Raw genomic sequence first — 16,387 nt, 5'->3', positions numbered from 1 at the left:
CAAGGACAAATATGCCAAAGAATTTTTAAAGTTGAGTTTTGTAAAGAATAGAAAGGTGAGCTGAGATGACGATTCAGACTTTTACGAAGTCTCTCTGCATGTCAGGGTGTATCATTGTAGTACATCAATGCTCTTTTTTTTTCAGGATTGGACTGTGCTTTGACATTGCCTTAAGCTCAAATGATACTTTAATAGGATTAATAGACAATATTGCATTTTAATTAAAGGCAGTTTGAATTTCACTTCTTAAACATGGAAATAATCTAGCTTGGTAGTAGTAAATGAATTTAGAAGTAATGTCAAAAGTCATCCCCTTCTCCCTGCTGGCTTTTTGCAAGAAAATTGGTTCATTTTTCAAGAGTAGCTTTCTAGTGGAGCTGTTAAGATTTATTCCCTAAAGTTGGAGAACTTTCCAGCCTGTATTTTTTTTTTTTTTTTTTTTTTTTTCCCCTCCTTTTCCTGGGTATTTGTTAAACACTCCTGACTTAAAGGAGAGGCCAGGTATCTCTGTATATATTGTATGCCTGCATAGTCTTTCTCTTCTCCTCTTTCTCATTTTAATATTATGAGAAATGGCAGTATCTAAATGTGGGGTTTTTTTCCTAGTACCCCAGCAACTTTGGATCAGAACTATGTTGTTTGTGAGCTTCATCAAAAAGTCAACATGCTATACTCTTTCCTGAGAAGTCACTTGAAAAAGAAGAGCATTGTGTTTTTTGCAAGCTGTAAAGAGGTATGGCTGTTCCCCTCTTCCCATAGCACTTTAAAATACTACAAATAAGATATTAATTTAAAACTCAAGGCACCAGAGAGGGGAGATTGTAGACTAGTTTGCAACAGGAAACTGGGGGAGGAACCATACAACACCTGCTACTGTAGGCATGTCATGCAGGGCTTGGCTGCTGGGAAGCTCAGCAACCCAGGCTCAATACAGAAAGGTCCTGAAGACTGGTGTACTCAGCCACTTTTGTGCTACGCTGCTAAAAAAGTACTAGATGCCCAGCTATTTCTATTTTGTGCAAGAGTTTACAGTATTTTTGTTGTTCTGTAGTTGGCTGGTGAGTACAGTGAGGTGATCAACTTAGTTGTGTGGAAATTCTCTGAGCTGCAGCTGTTAATGCAACATACACAGTTTCGGTAACTATTTTCATAAAAAATAGTTGCATGCTATAAAATAATGCTGGGTCATGATATTGTGTGTAAGATAAATAGACTGCTTTTATGAGAGAAGCTGTTGAACCTTGAAATAGTAAACTAAGACTATGTAGATTGCTTTGAGTTCAAACAAGGCAAGGCACTACACCTCTCCAGTATTGTCTGAAAGCAGTGCTTCTGGTGGACTTCTGTTATTTCAGTCCTTTGCATATAGTGTAACTAGTCATGTTCCAAGTCATTCTTGCTGTTACATTCTCTGGTTCCTTTTAGGAAATGCCAGTCTTGTGCCACATTTAATTTTTAGTTTTTAGTACCTGGGCATTTGACAAAGTCTCAAAATAGCATCTCTTGTCTATGATGTGGAGAAAAGTATTTTATTTGATGTACTAAGTCCTTTTCTGTGTACTGGAAGCAGTCTTAACAACTTTAATGTTGCAGTTAATTTCTTTCCCCCCCTCATTTGTTGGGTAGGTCCAGTATCTATTCAGAGTGTTCTGTAAACTTCAGCCTGGTCTTCCTGTAATGGCACTCCATGGCAAGCAACATCAGATGAAGAGAATGGAAGTCTACACTTGTTTTGTTCGGAAGAAGGCAGCAGTACTTTTTGCTACAGATATTGCAGCTCGTGGCCTGGGTAGGTACCCACAGAGGCAGGAGTTATTCACAACGTGATGCTCTAACCCTTGGGAGACATTATTAGTGGTTATATTCCTTGAAGACCAACCTGATTGATAAGAAATTAATCTGTAAATCACTTAAAAGCTCATTAGGGTAGCTCAGAAGTGATGTGCTTCTTAAGAGTTCAGCTGTTTATTTGCTGAAGTGGCCCACTTAATTTGTACTTACTTTTTCTTTCTGTCCCAGAAAGACCTATGTTGTCACTAGTTTTGTAATGGCATTTGTTATTGAAGTAGTCAGTAGAAGCTGTAATTTTTTTGTTTGTTCAAGTCTGTAGACAATCTAGTTTTTCCAGCCATACTTTATGACAAATATCTGGAACAAGAGAAAATAGAAATAGTGATTTATTTTCTTACTATGTGCTTTAAGCCAAGATCTCAGCAGTTTTGGGTATTTCTGATGAACCTGTATCCTATAGGTTATTCTGAAAGATAGGAAAAATTACTACCTACCAGTATGTGGAAATGAAAACCTGAAGAAATTTTGGTGTCTGAACTATGAATGATGTTATGGGACTTTATTCTTAAGGAGGCAGAAAAATAGTGGAGGGAAAAAGGAAGAATATTTATAGAACCTCTTTTGGTTTGAGTTTCTTTTCTTTGGTTGTTACCTGCTGATCAATGATGTACTTGTTTTTCCATGGATACTTGGGACTTTTTTTTTCCCTCCTCCTTCTTAGTACTTGGAGGCTTTTAAGTATGACACAGCTTCTTTCAGGTGTCTACTTGTTTTTTTGTTTCAGGCAGCAAGCTGTTGTCCAAATGAGTTGGGGTTGGAGTGTAGGTATAATTGTAGAATACAAGGTAGCTAGAGACTTATCAAGAAGTTACACTAATTTCAATGTAGAGCATGCTGCTGCCAGATGAAGTGCAGCAATTAGCAAATGCTTATTTAATAATATTAATTACATTCAATGCTAACTTTATTAGGCTAGGTCATCTGCTCCTGTCTGCAAGAGTGTGGTATTTCTGTATGTGGACAGCTGAAGTAATGCTGTCTCACCACAGTTAACTTCAAACCCCAGGGGAGTAGGTATTGATATTGTAGGTGAGAAGGGGGTCAGATATTGTTACTTAATTGTTGAATGTGGTGCTTTATTATCTGTGTGACACAAAGCATGCCTGCTCTTGTCAAGTGTGAAATTATGTTCCATTCAGTACACTGCTATAATTTAGGAACTGAGGACAACATTAATTATAGTTTTCTTTGATTGAGAGGATGATTGTTTATTAAATGCTAATACATGCAATTAATTTTATTTTCATTTTAGAGGTTGCACCCAGTGCCTGTAAATTGGTCTAAATTATGGTTCTTACAGGAACTAATGCCTTAAAATAATGTTGCACTTGAATAAGCAGATTTTGAGTACTGTGAGCTTAGGTTTTGACATTTTTTCTTTACACAGATTTTCCAGCAGTGAACTGGGTCGTTCAGTTTGATTGTCCAGAAGATGCAAATACATACATCCACAGAGTGGGAAGAACAGCCAGGTTTGTTATAATTTTCTTTTAATTTTTAAAATTAAATCATTAGAGGTACAGATAATTGGCTAAAGGCTCACTTGAAAAAAAAATCAAGATAAAAACTGAAAAGAAAGAAGGGCTGTTTTCACCAAGACATGTCTGATTACTTAAGCGTAATAATTTACCATAATAATTTATTATTTAGCTTCAGAGATCTTACAGAAAACAGAAAAAATATGCCCAGTTGTTTAATATGATGAGGGAAGATTAATAGTGAAGAAGCAAAGATCTTCCTTTGCACTTGGCAGAATTAACCTTAAAGGCTGAGTAGAGCATGCTTCTGGTGGACAAGCTTTTTTTTGCCACCACCATTTATAGATAAATAAGGCTTTAGACTGCATCCAATTTCTTTGTCCTGTTGAAAACTTCAAAACAATGGAAATATTTCTTCCTTATTTTAATTTGAAGGAAAATAAATAATAATTACAAGTTTAATTTTTTGTTTTTCCGAGTCTTCTGTAGAATTATATTCCTAGGGATAGTGTGACTAAACCTTTATGATGACAAGGAGTTACCAGATACACTGTTAAAAACTTGGTCCTTGACTGAGATAAGTTTTTAAGAGAAGCAGTTGTTTTTGCATGTAGTACAGTAGATTAAAAAACTGCATTCAGTTATCTGAAGGCAAAATGCAAGACCTGGCATTAGATTAATTTGTTAATTTGTTAATTTTTTTGCAATAAGATTTGCAATGTTCTGTCAGCCTAATGGCAGACCAATTTTTTAGGACATAACTTCAGCCCTCAGTGCTACAGAAGTTTGAAATCTGTCTTTATGGATCAAATGGCACTAATTTTTGGTGACAGTTACAGGAGTGTCTGCTTTAGCCCTCTTTCAGAATGTGGGAGTTCAACCCATGTTTTTGTTGCAGCTGGGAAGGTTTCTGCCCCATTCTTTCCCGCATTTTCCATTTTCTTATCTACATCTTACAATAGAAGGGAATAATTATTTTATAAGTGCTTTTGGAAAGAAACTATGCTGTACCTAAATAGGCAAAACATGTAGATATTTGGCTAAATTAAAATCTAAATGTTATCTCTTGCAACCCAGTTGAGAAGGAGCATATAGACTTACAATTTTTTTTTCTCTCCCTTATTTTCTAATCCTATATGGCTTCCACAGAAAGCTTGTAATTTTTTTTTTTTTAAGGCAGTCAGCATTGAAGGGAAAAAAATCTCTTCAATGCTGTTTATTTGGTTTCTGGAAGGCCTGTGGAGCTCTTCCCAAACTGTGCTGCCGAGGTAAAACACCTCTCTGGAGCTGTAATCCTCAGGACTTGTCTCAGTTCTCTTTTGGTGCTGAGAAGAGCCATTGTTAGTAGGTGTAGAGTGAGGAAGCAGCTACCTACAGACAAATAATTTTCCTTTATTATGATGCTTTTAATATAATGTTACTCTGACAAGGAATGTTGGCCTTGCAACCTTAAGGGTCATTCTTCAGCAGCCTCTTCAGTACAACCTTCTCTGATTACTTCAGTAAAAATTAAAGCAGTCCTTGAAATAGATCCATGCAGATCCATGAACTTAACAGCATGAAATAAATTTTAGAAAAACAAACAAGGGAGATGCCTACTCATTTTAAGTAGATCCTGTGTGCTGGGTAAATACTAGATGTGGGTAATTGAGAATGTACTTTTAAGTGTTGACTCGGAAACTTCACTTGGTTTCAGTAGCTACAGTTAGTAGAGAAGCTTGTTTTTCTTCTAGAGACTTGATAAAAATAAACAGAACTGCAGCTTAGTAGGCCTCATTAGTGAAGGCCTACTTCAATAATTACAAATTTTCATGGGTTATGAGGGTGTGTAATTGCATGGAATGAAAGCTAAGTTAAATAGCTACCTAAGAGACTGTTAAACTGCAATTAAAACTGGGAAGCCAAATACTGTTTACTTTTGAAATCAAATTATTTTGTGATACAAAAGTAAATATGAAAGTCAAGAGAGAAAGTATTTTGGGAATGGGGCTGAAAAGCCCTTGACTAACTGTTGTAGATATGTTCCCACAGCTATTTTACAGTTTTGCAAAACCTCATGTAAGATGAAAGATGATTGTTTTTTTTAAATGGGTAAGACCACTGTGTTTTCTAAGCAGCATTTCACTTGTGTTTCATCCCGCTGGGAAACATAAATCACACATCCTCCATTCTCGATTGGAGTAAAGTAAGATCAAGAAAGTCTGGATGTTGTCCAGTAATGCTTTTACTTTGTAGTAAAATTGGCATATCTTGTTTTTTAAAAAAATTGAAATTTATTTTATTTTTTTAAACTTCAGAGGTATGCTGTGATTGTAGTGATTGGAAGCTATTCCTTCCAATTGCATTTGGAAATATTTATTTAAAATCTTAACAAGTTCAGTAACAGAATTCCTAAAATACTGCCAATATCATGGCAATGGCCAGGACTTGTGGAAAACGACTCTAGAACTTGGGAAGTTACAGAGAGGGGTGTGTTTATTCAGCACTGGGCACACGAGGGGATAATTCCTCCAAAATCCGTGCGTGCCAATCCTGCAATTCGGCTTTTGTTACAAACACTGAAGTTTTACATATTCATGAGATTTCACAATACGGCCATACATATGCATCACCTACTCCCGCTTCATATTAAAATTAGTCCCAAGAGGTCATTTTCATAATCTCCTCTGTCCTGCCCTTGCGTAGTGTCTCCTGGTAGGGGTCGTGGGGGTTGTGGGGTTGAAGTAAAAATGAAGCAAAGGTTTTTCTCTGGGTAAACTTTTCACCTCTTGCCCTCCGGGCATGTGCATTCCTCCACTCTTCAGCCAAGCCCAGAACACATTCTGTTTCTTGTCTCAAGGTTGCTATAGTTAACAGTTCAGCACATGTATTTCCCTTAAAAGGTGGTGACTACCTAAACAATTTCTTACCTTCTGTTAAACAAGCATTCTGTTTTAGCTTCTGTCAGGTCAATGTGACCCCTAGACAATTACTAGCAGGCATTTTATATTAACCCTTGCATCAGCCATAAATATTTTTTTGTATATTTTTGTCACACAATCTCTTACCAAGTCTGTAATTTAAAATACTGCATCACAGTATTTTTCCATGGCTTTTGAATTCCAAAATTCTAAGCAAATAATATTCGTAGCAATTGTCTGCAAAATTAATTTATTCTGGCTTTTAATTTCTATTGATGCCTTCTGTTCTGTAGCCTATGAATCCCTGTGGTTGAAAATACTTGGTTAGTTTTGTGAAACAAGTTACAGTACCACTAGGGGACAGCAGAAGATAATAATTTTTGAAGCATACTGGTACACACTTTTTTTCTCAACTGTTTTTTAAACATAATTTGTAAGTTGGGAAAAGAAACATTTACAGGGATGTTTTTCTTTCAGTTGTGATTGCATTGATGAGTACATAGGATGCTGAGAATTCTATTCTACCTTGCTGTTGATGTGTAAATATCTTGGATTTTGGATGTGCCTGTATTTAATTGTTTTTTCCCTTCAGAGAGGACTATTAAAAATATTACTTAAGTTTAGTGATTTTTCTATCAGGAGTATTGTTTTAAAGAATGTTAAACAGAACAAGTCTGTTCTGCTCTTTGGTATGTCCAGAACTCCTATATAGGCTTTAGGTTTAACTCAGGCTCAGGCTTCTCATGGTAGTAAGGCACATTGAATAGGTTTGTTGGGTGCTTAAACTGATTTAGGAAAGTCACTAATTTTGTTGTTGACATTAAAGGTATCGTTCATACAGGCATGCATGTTCTGTCTAGCTAGCTGTACATTTGATTTTTTCCTTTTGGTAAATTATATGGTAAAAACAAACGGAATAATAGAAGTCCATCTGCCCAAACCTGGATGCTCTGTTGCCTACCATCTTTATACTGGCTAGTCTAATGATTAGAACCAGGAAGTACAAATGAAGACTTAATCTTTTTTTACACATTGTGAATACTGAACAATAGACACATCAAATTTTGGAAGGTGAAAGGAGTAGGTCCCATAATGATCATATTCTATTGTGAAGTACAGTGCTTTGAAGCATGCTCATTGAGGCTCTTCTTAAGTAGTTGTATATTATGTGTGTGAAAATGAGACAGATAAGCCTTTAGAGTAATCCTTGCAAGTGTCAATATAGTATTTAAAAATGTGAGTGACCTAATAGACCTTTTTTCCAATGGTGGAAGATAAATTTTTTTTTTAATTTTTTTTTTTTAATTGGGAAATACATCCTAGGGATACCTGTCTTGGGTCCTGAATAAACAGTACAGTCAGGCGCTTGGTTTTTTTTTTGGTTTTTTTTTTTTGCATTTAAGACCCATTGAAGCAGTTTTACTGATGTTTCTTTAAAAATAAATGCTGCATTTAGACCATCTCATATTAAATAGCAGTCAAGTCATCATCCTAACTCAAGTTAAGAATAGCTGCTAGTGGAGGTCACAAGGAATTGTTGGCACCACATATTTAACTTGTAACTCACATTATTCAGTTCTCTAAAATTTAACACTGTACCCTTGCTATGTTCCTGACAATATCCTGTGATGCTGCAGTTGTACTGACTGGCACTGTGTTACCTGTTAGAATTCTCTTCATAATGACATAGTATGTGTCTTCAGTGCACTGAAATATAAAGTGGTTAAGGTTGCTGGCTGCTGACATGAACCTACCCTGTAAGCTGTGATAAAAAATAAATAAGCATATTTATTTTAATGCAGCAGAGTGGATGCAGCTGCTATGGAAAATGAATTGCTTGCAGTCTAGGCTGGAGAACCTAACAACCTTCCAAGGCCTTTTGAATTCAATTTATTTTGACACTAGCATGATAAGGTTGGTGAGCTACTGCCTATTCTTGTCCATTATTTCTTGTGACTAAGTCTGTCTGGCAAACAAGGACACCTAGTCAGTATGACTGAATGAAGGGGATTATGGTTTTGTGGTATGAATAAACCCCAGTTGCATGGTTCTCAGAACTTGGCAATAGATATAAATGGGCTGCTGTCCAGGCAGGAGAAGGAAAGGGTATTGAGTGATCAGAGAGAAACCAAACCAAACAAACCCTAAAATCAACACACCCTGAAGCAATCTCTGATTATATAGTAATATTTACTGATAATTTTTTTAGGATACCAAACTAATATCTGTGCAGTGGAATAGGAATGAACAAAATGCTCTTTAAATGCTCTATGGGATAGTGAATTGCTCATAACCCATGGGAAAGAGCTCTTCTCCCTGGCTGCACCAAGGAACCAGCAGTGACCACGGTTGTCTGCAGCATTTGTTCAATGTGAATAGCAAGAACATTTTTTGTTCCATTGTAATTTTTGTTGGGCTGCTTTAGTATGACTTTCTGTAGGTGATACATCAGGGCTTCAGTTAGCAGTGCACACATATCACTTGTTAAAGATTTGTTCTAAAGAAAAATACCTACTATGAAAAGAGACCATTGATTATGTAGATGGGATAGAAATTCTGATATTCATGCATTTGTTTTCTGTGTGCATTTGTTATTTAAAAATAGAATAACAAATGACCATGTTATGAAAGGAAGCTAGCAATGTAGAGGATATGATAAACAGTAGATAAACCTCTTCCTGCTCCTGGGCCTGGAGAAATGATGTTTTCTTGATTTGAAGCTTAGGTTTTACCAGTCCTCATGTCAAAAGGCCCAATACGTAACGTAATTGGAATCGAAGTTTTGCCTGGACTGAGTCCAACATGAGAGACTTAAAGCTGTTACTTTGTTTCAGAAATATGTTTAAAAATAGTAGCTTATACAATAAGATTTAATAGTTAAATTAAAGGAAAAAAACAACACCGCAAACCAAACTGAATTATTATATTCATATTTCTGTGGAAAGTCTCTGGGGCAGATATGAATATTAGTTTAGTTGAAGGATGATGTGTGGGTGAACAGATTTACTCATATGGCTATCAGATTGAAATAGATCTTCTCAGAATGAAACTGACCATTTTGATATGCTTTGGAGATATTGATATTGATACTTTACATTGTTCTTTTACATAAAAAGAGTGGAACACAGGAAAACATCTGCATCAATGGAATGTTTTGTCCTTCACTACCCTGAATATTTTATCAATGAATTTTAAATAATTTCAAAATAAAATCTAAATTATATGCAAGAAGTAATAGAACTTGACTCATTTTAATTTTCTTTCTCATCCATATTATATTAAGCTTTATTGTTTGGGAAGATTGGGAAGTCACTGTTTGTAAACTTGCTTCCAAAAATGCACATCTCTATACTCAGATAATGATTCTCTCTTTTCAAATATCTCACAACAGAGAACTATGCCAATTTTTTTTTCCTCATCTTCAGTTCTCAATTGCAATAGTGTTTACATTAACAAATATGTACATAATTTCACTGGTGTACTCTTTCAGTCTTTACAGGGGTACATCTTTGCTTTAGAAGCAGGGATCTAATGCAGCTTTCTGAATTTTGCTTTCAAATTATTCCATATAATAGAATTGTCTTGTTCTGGATACTATATGGAAACTAAACTTGTATGCAAAGGTTGGGAGAACACTACTGGTGAAAAATCAAATGCTCCAGAATATTTGTGTTATGAGAAGAGTGGAAATGGTCTGCAGTGAATAAATGATTGCCTTACATGGTGGATGATTTGGTTTCACAGTGGAAGCAACTACTAAATTTTTTTCTACATATAGATTGTATGTATGTATCATGTATGATGAACAAAAGGTCCAGTGGAAAAAGTGAAAATGCCTAATTAGAGTGTATCCTAATACACATACAAATTTAGCAGGCTTGGTTGTGATGTTGTTCCAAACGTTTAACTTACTGACCATAGTGTTTTAAAGAGAAGAGTCTTTTGCTTGCTCTGGTAAGTCTCTAGCAAATTCAATCTGAGAAAAGAGCTGGTTCTGAAACTGGTCAGGTTTCCTTGATGCCCAGTTTGCTTTCTCTGGAGGGATCTGCTTTGGAGACTTTTCTGCAGTACTAATGTGTCTGAAGGTGCCTTGTTGCCTTGGAATGCAGAACTTTTGAACTCACAAGTTCTGCAGTGATACCTTGCTTCTTTCTGTGACTTTTGGTTAAGTTACAGATTAAAAAACCCCAGAAAACAGTGTTTTGGGTTTTATTTGTTAACATAGCAATAGAAGCATAAAAATTATATACTTACGGTTTTTTCAGGTTCATGTCTGGTAAATATCTTGCAACACATATAATCTTCTTTATATTGAGTTTTCTGTTATGGGAAATATTCCAGTTCAGGAAACTGCAGTGCAATATCTTTATATCTGCAACCTTCCTCACCCAGATTTTATTATTATCCCATCATTTCCATTTTCTTCTTTGCCAGTTTTTAAAATAGATTATTTTTTTCCTTGCCAGACAAAGCAGAAATAGTGCCCTTCACTCTCTTGAAATTTGGCATCAACTTGCATCTTCTGAAATGCAAATGTTAGGCAAATGCTGCAATACATCTGCTAAAGACAACCTGTAAAACATTTCATATAAGGTCTCAATATCCACACCAGGTGTCCTTGCAGTTCTCTTTCTATTGTTTTTGCATTTTTTTAATTTTTTTTTTTTTCTACTGGATATCTGCCCTCCAGCAGAACACTGGTGCCTGACCATCAATCAGATCATTCCCATTCCAATTTTATTCTGCTATCACTGTGACTCATATGCCACTGACAATTAAAATATGGTGCATTTCACCAACCTCTATGTTGTGATGGTCAGGGCAAGGGTGGTAAATTGAATGTAGTTAGAACAAGATCAATTATAGTTGCATGGCAAGGTGGAATTGCTTAATAACCACAGTATGGTTTCATCTGTTGCCATTGTGATAATGGTAATCTTGCTTGCTTTAATTGTATTGGCTAGGGATATATACAACCTTGGCTGGATCTGAACAAGGGTATGTTAAACCAGGTTAAGATTAGCAATAATTCAGTGTCTGTTTGGCCTGCACCAGAGGTTTTTTCTCATCCTCACTGAATTATTGCCATGCTATTAGTTCCTTCATGCTTGATACCAGCTGTTGGATCAGAGTGATTTTTATCAGAAGTTTAAGATGGATTCTGTCATGGAGAATAACCTGTCCTCTTGTTTTTAGTGTTTTATTTTATTTATTTTTTGGTATGACATAAATCTATTTGGCAACTCTTTCTGTTTCATTGCTAGGGAAATGATGCTTTTGACATTGAAAACAATTTTCCTCTACTTCTAATCAGCTAGTACCACATTGTTTTAAATAACATATCTCATTTCCTTCTTGTCCAGCCTTTGGTGCTTGCCCTTGATTGTAGGTATCCTCTTTTTCATCTGCAGTCAGTGTGAATCATAGAATATGCTGAGTTGGAGTATATTGTTCCTTCTTTTTGCTTTATAGTGCTAATGATGATTTGTCACAGCTTCCTAGCTTGTAAGTCAGGATTGAGTTACAAGAAGTTCCTTGCCTTTTTCATAAGTATTAAAGCTAACAAACTCTGTAAAGTAGGACTAGAAGTATGACTGGAAATAAGACTAGAACTAGAAGTATGAAAATTTCCCTGAAAGGTGTAATTTTCCATAGACCTGGAAAGAACTGTATTTGGTATCCTCAGAGGCTTTTAAAATGACAATGTGAAGATGAGTCCCTGCTCTGGTTTCTTGATTACCTTGAGGAGATGACAGGATAAGTAATACCATTAATTACTGCACAGTCCAAGGAAGTTTGATTACTTTGAGGTTTTTAATTTACTTTTCTCCAACACAGTCAAGGTGCATACTTTGTGAATAATAAATCACCAGAGTGAATTAGCCCTTTAGTACAGATGTTTGGCATTGAAGGCTGCATTCCACAAGAACAGGGAACATTTTTCCTCATGTTTTCTTACTTGCAGAAGTAGTCCTGCTGAAGAATTTCAGTAGCTGAGGTTGACCTTAAGTGCCTGTGAAGGTTTAAAGGTTTTATCTGTCTACTGAAAATGATTATAGAATTATTCTTTTGCTTACTTTGGTAGAGATTGTTATTCCCTTAGTATACTTCAGGACAGTATACCTGGGGATGGACTTTTCTCCCATGTTTTAGGCATTGTAATACAAACATATTTTGAGTCAAAGATATGTTACCTTTTTTTGTGGTTATAAGCCAGTGTTTAGGAGCTTGTGCTCTACATAAGTTTGCCATTATAAAGCATTTAGAGTGAAAGATACGGAGAAAACACTTTTGAAGACTTAAATTATCTTTAAAACCATAATTTTCTTATTGGCACATTGCTAAGTTGTTCTTTCAGGTTTGAAAAATGAGTCAATACTCTTGCTCAAGTTAAATGCCTTTTTTATGGGATTACATTTTACTCTCTCTTAACTAGCAACTATTGAGGACACTGAACAGATGCAAACCCCAGATGGTACTTAATACTGTTTTGTTTTCAACTTTTGCAGTTCTGAAATGACTTCATTTCAATGTTTAGCTATGAAGAACAGCATTAGTAATAAACTTTTAAAATTAATTAAATTATACTTAGAATATACAGTTGGGCAAAACCTGTTCCTCCTTAACTTTAAGTATGTTTTGAAATATTGGTGTATAAAAGAGTGAATGTTTTCAAAGAGGTAAGGAAAAAGATTATGCTGCATCAGTAATTACTGGATGTCTCTTAGAACCTTTGAATTTCTGAAGGCATCAGCAGAAGTATTTTTAATGTTGTGCTTTGTTTTCTTTCTTTTTTCTAATTTCCTTTCGTAATTGCCAAAAGATGAGAAAATATAGGTGTTTGGAAATCTGTTTCTTCTTTAATTTTTTTTTTTCCTTTGCTATGGTTCTATTTTTTCTTCATAAAGGCTTAACAAGACTTAATGTAAGCACTAAATTACCTGTTGTCCATAGATACCAGATTTAAAGATTGTTTTCTTTTTCTGAATGATCTGCGGAATGTGCCTTTAGAATTATATCTCCTGAATTTGTTTTTTCTGGTAAGGACAACTGACATGGCATATAATATGTTTAGCACTAATAACACAAGAACATCTTTCAAGGGTCAGACTGAAGGTTCATCTGATCCTGCATCTGGCTTTGAGAGTGACCTCGTGGTTACTGAGGAAAAGCAATAAAATCAAAACTAATGTAAAATGATGCTTCCTGTATTCTGTAACTCCAGCGTTGTGCCTTGCCAAGAGGATATCTGCACTCTGACCCTTGGTGGATATTTCCACAATGATTTGTATGGTTTTGGTCTTTAATGTTGTGTTGCACACTGAATAAAGTAACTGTGTTCTCCGCTCTTCAGGCTGCTTATAAGGGAGCACATATAAATTTTTGTAGGTAATTGAAAACACCATCAAAAAATAAAAGAAAAATTTAAGAATGCCAAGTAATACATTCTAGGATAAGAAATGTCAGAACCAACAAAACTATACAAATCTTTTTGTTTCTTGAGCTAGTTTAAGGAAACTGCAAAAATCATTATTCATAGGTGTTTATATAGTGGGATCAATATTTTTTTGTCTTTTTGACAAATGAGGAACATTCTTGTTGAGAGACTAAACAGACGTTCTTTCCAGATATTGGATCATTCTCATAGCTTTTTTTGGAATCCTTTCCTTTTGTAGCATCTGTTTTGAAGAAAAGAGCAGAGCTGTGTGTTATTCTGTACTCTAAATTGTGAGACTAGTATTGGCAGCAATATCATCTCTGTATTCCTGTCTGATGCAAACCTTGGGTAGATAAGAGTGAATTTTTCATCCTTCTTTCCAACAGTGGTCTGAGAGCTCAGGTTTATTTTATGAGTAATTAGCTATCTTGAAACTGTGATCATTACATTTTGCTATAAAATGCAAAGTCCTCTAAGGTTCAGTGGCTTTTAAGGATTTCATTGCTTATTCAAGCAGTGGCAGTGTCTGACATGCACCCTCCCTTGTGCCAATATCATCTTGAATTTGGATGGTTTAAAATATATATATATATATAGCTTTCCTATGTTAGACTTGGTCTATGTAAGCAAGTCATTCCCAATCTTAATTATTATATAAAGGGCATGAGCATCGATGGGATGTTTGGTCAACTATGACTTAAGTCCTCCTGTGCTGTTGGCAAAGATTATAAATTGCCTTAAACCAAAGTTTCTTTTGAACTCCTCAAGAAATATTCTACAAGCTGTCACATCTGCATTAAGAACATTTTAGGTCTGCTAATTAAATGGATTAAAATCAAGTTAGTATAGTTTTTGTACAGTATGGATTTCTCAACAACAACCCTAAAGGAGTATTTACATAGTATTGGTATGGGGCAAAGACTCCTCTATTTGTGTCAATTTGATTTCCATGTAAAATTTCAAAATCTAGAATTTAAACATAGACATCTCATGATGAAAATGTTTATTAAACACTTTACAATCATATTTATAAGTCAGTTCCCAAGCCCATCATGTATAGTGTTGAGGGGAAAAAAAAGGTATCTGAGAGCATTTGGTGTAATTTTTTCAAATGTATCAAATGAAAGCAGAAAGCTGTAATAAAAGCTGTCAGACTTAACTGCAGATTTTGTTGCTAGTTGCATTCTTAGTATGCTGTGACAGATAGTGTTTGTAGTTTTCAAACAGTTCTGCATTACTGTTTTTGCCAAGTGATAACTATTTACACTTTGAGAAATGTAGGCACCCTCTGTTCCATCTGAGTATCAGTTAATGGTATGAATCTTGTTTCATGTGCCTGAAAACATCCTTCTTGGCACACTTGCCTTCAATTTAAAGGCTCTCTTAAGCCAAAGAGTCTTGACTAATACTTCCCTAAATAGCACTTATGTCTTCTTACTGATGGATAAATACTGAGCTGGTGTTTTCTACTCTCATTGCTGAGATTGGCAAGGTGTGTGACCTACCCTGGCACAGTCTTGTACTCTGTTGACTCTGACCTAAAGACTAAAAACATCTCCTTTGTTTCTGCTGGTGGTTTATACCTTTTGTATAGTGTCCTTTCCTTGATGTTTCTCTGGATGGAGAAGTATTAATGCAATTGGAGTAAAGACCCAACAAGACAATGTGTGATGGAGTAACAGAAGCTGAAGATTTATGTAATGACAACAGGCTCAGTGGAATAAAGATAGCCAAAATGGTTAACTTGCCTTATAGAAAACAGAAAGGACAAATCAGATCTGCTTAATATGCATGAGAAGTTTTACCAGCATAGGAAAAAAAGGCAAATATGACTGCAGTAGGAACAAAGCCTGCTAACTAATTTGGTATAAAATGACACTTGAAAAACATTAGAATTAGTATTTTCTGTTCCAAATAAATGGAATATTTGTAGTCATGACATTGTGTTGATAAGCCTACAATCTGCTGCTGCTGCTGCCTCCTAAGGCTTTCCCTGGGAGTACCTTTTGGCAGCTAGAGCTCTATATAGTAACTTACTGCTCTTGTTTTGCTTTGTCCCAGATGTTGCTCTCATCAGTTTACTGTGAATTGGATTCTGTTCAATTTTGGCATATTTCTGAAATGTAGTTTGATTGGTGTGTTAATATAGTGCAATGTTTTCCTATCAAGCTGTACTCTTAAGAACTATTTGTAAAAGTAAATGAAGAAATAATATACATGTCATGTAGATACCAACTTGGATAATGCAGATAAGCTGAGTCACCGTTAGTACTTCATCAGTAGGTCTTAAGCCCGTTGTCTTGTTTGTTTACTACAATGTTGGGTAATTTTTCCTACATGAACATCTTCAACTTGTTAAATTTGTTAAAAGTAGCAACTGACATTTTCATGAAAAAGAAAGTGAACATGTTTTAATATGGAAGAATTCTCATTTCTTTGCCAACCATATGTCTTGAGACAGTGACATTTGATACAGTTCTTAAATGCATGGAAGAGTGATTACTAGTAGTGTTCTTGAGGGATCAGTTTGATTGTATTTCTTCTGCTGCTTCCATAAATGAACTAAATTTTGTTTTTATGCTTTTCTGTGACCTTTTAAAGAAGTAGCTTTTATTGAACATTGAAGTAGAAGTTGTTTGGGATCAAGGCATTTTTATTTTCCTAGACTTTACCTTCTTTTACTTGCAGGATGTGTGAAGGAGAATCAGTTGTTACTGGTG

At 35.4% G+C, this 16,387-nt stretch overlaps 1 protein-coding gene across 1 annotated transcript in view; it reads left to right on the top strand.

Moving 5' to 3' along the window:
* Positions 1 to 16,387, top strand: part of LOC103536231 (probable ATP-dependent RNA helicase DDX10) — a 51,647-nt gene that overhangs the window by 13,587 nt on the left and 21,673 nt on the right. Inside the window, 3 exon segments of the mRNA XM_030469079.1 lie at positions 607 to 733; positions 1,627 to 1,789; positions 3,239 to 3,323. Of these exon segments, the coding sequence (XP_030324939.1) occupies positions 607 to 733; positions 1,627 to 1,789; positions 3,239 to 3,323 (375 nt within the window).

The sequence above is a fragment of the Calypte anna genome, chromosome 1, assembly GCF_003957555.1.
Source record: "Calypte anna isolate BGI_N300 chromosome 1, bCalAnn1_v1.p, whole genome shotgun sequence".
Taxonomy (NCBI): Eukaryota; Metazoa; Chordata; class Aves; order Apodiformes; family Trochilidae; genus Calypte; species Calypte anna.
This window is presented reverse-complemented; position numbering and strand designations above follow the sequence as displayed.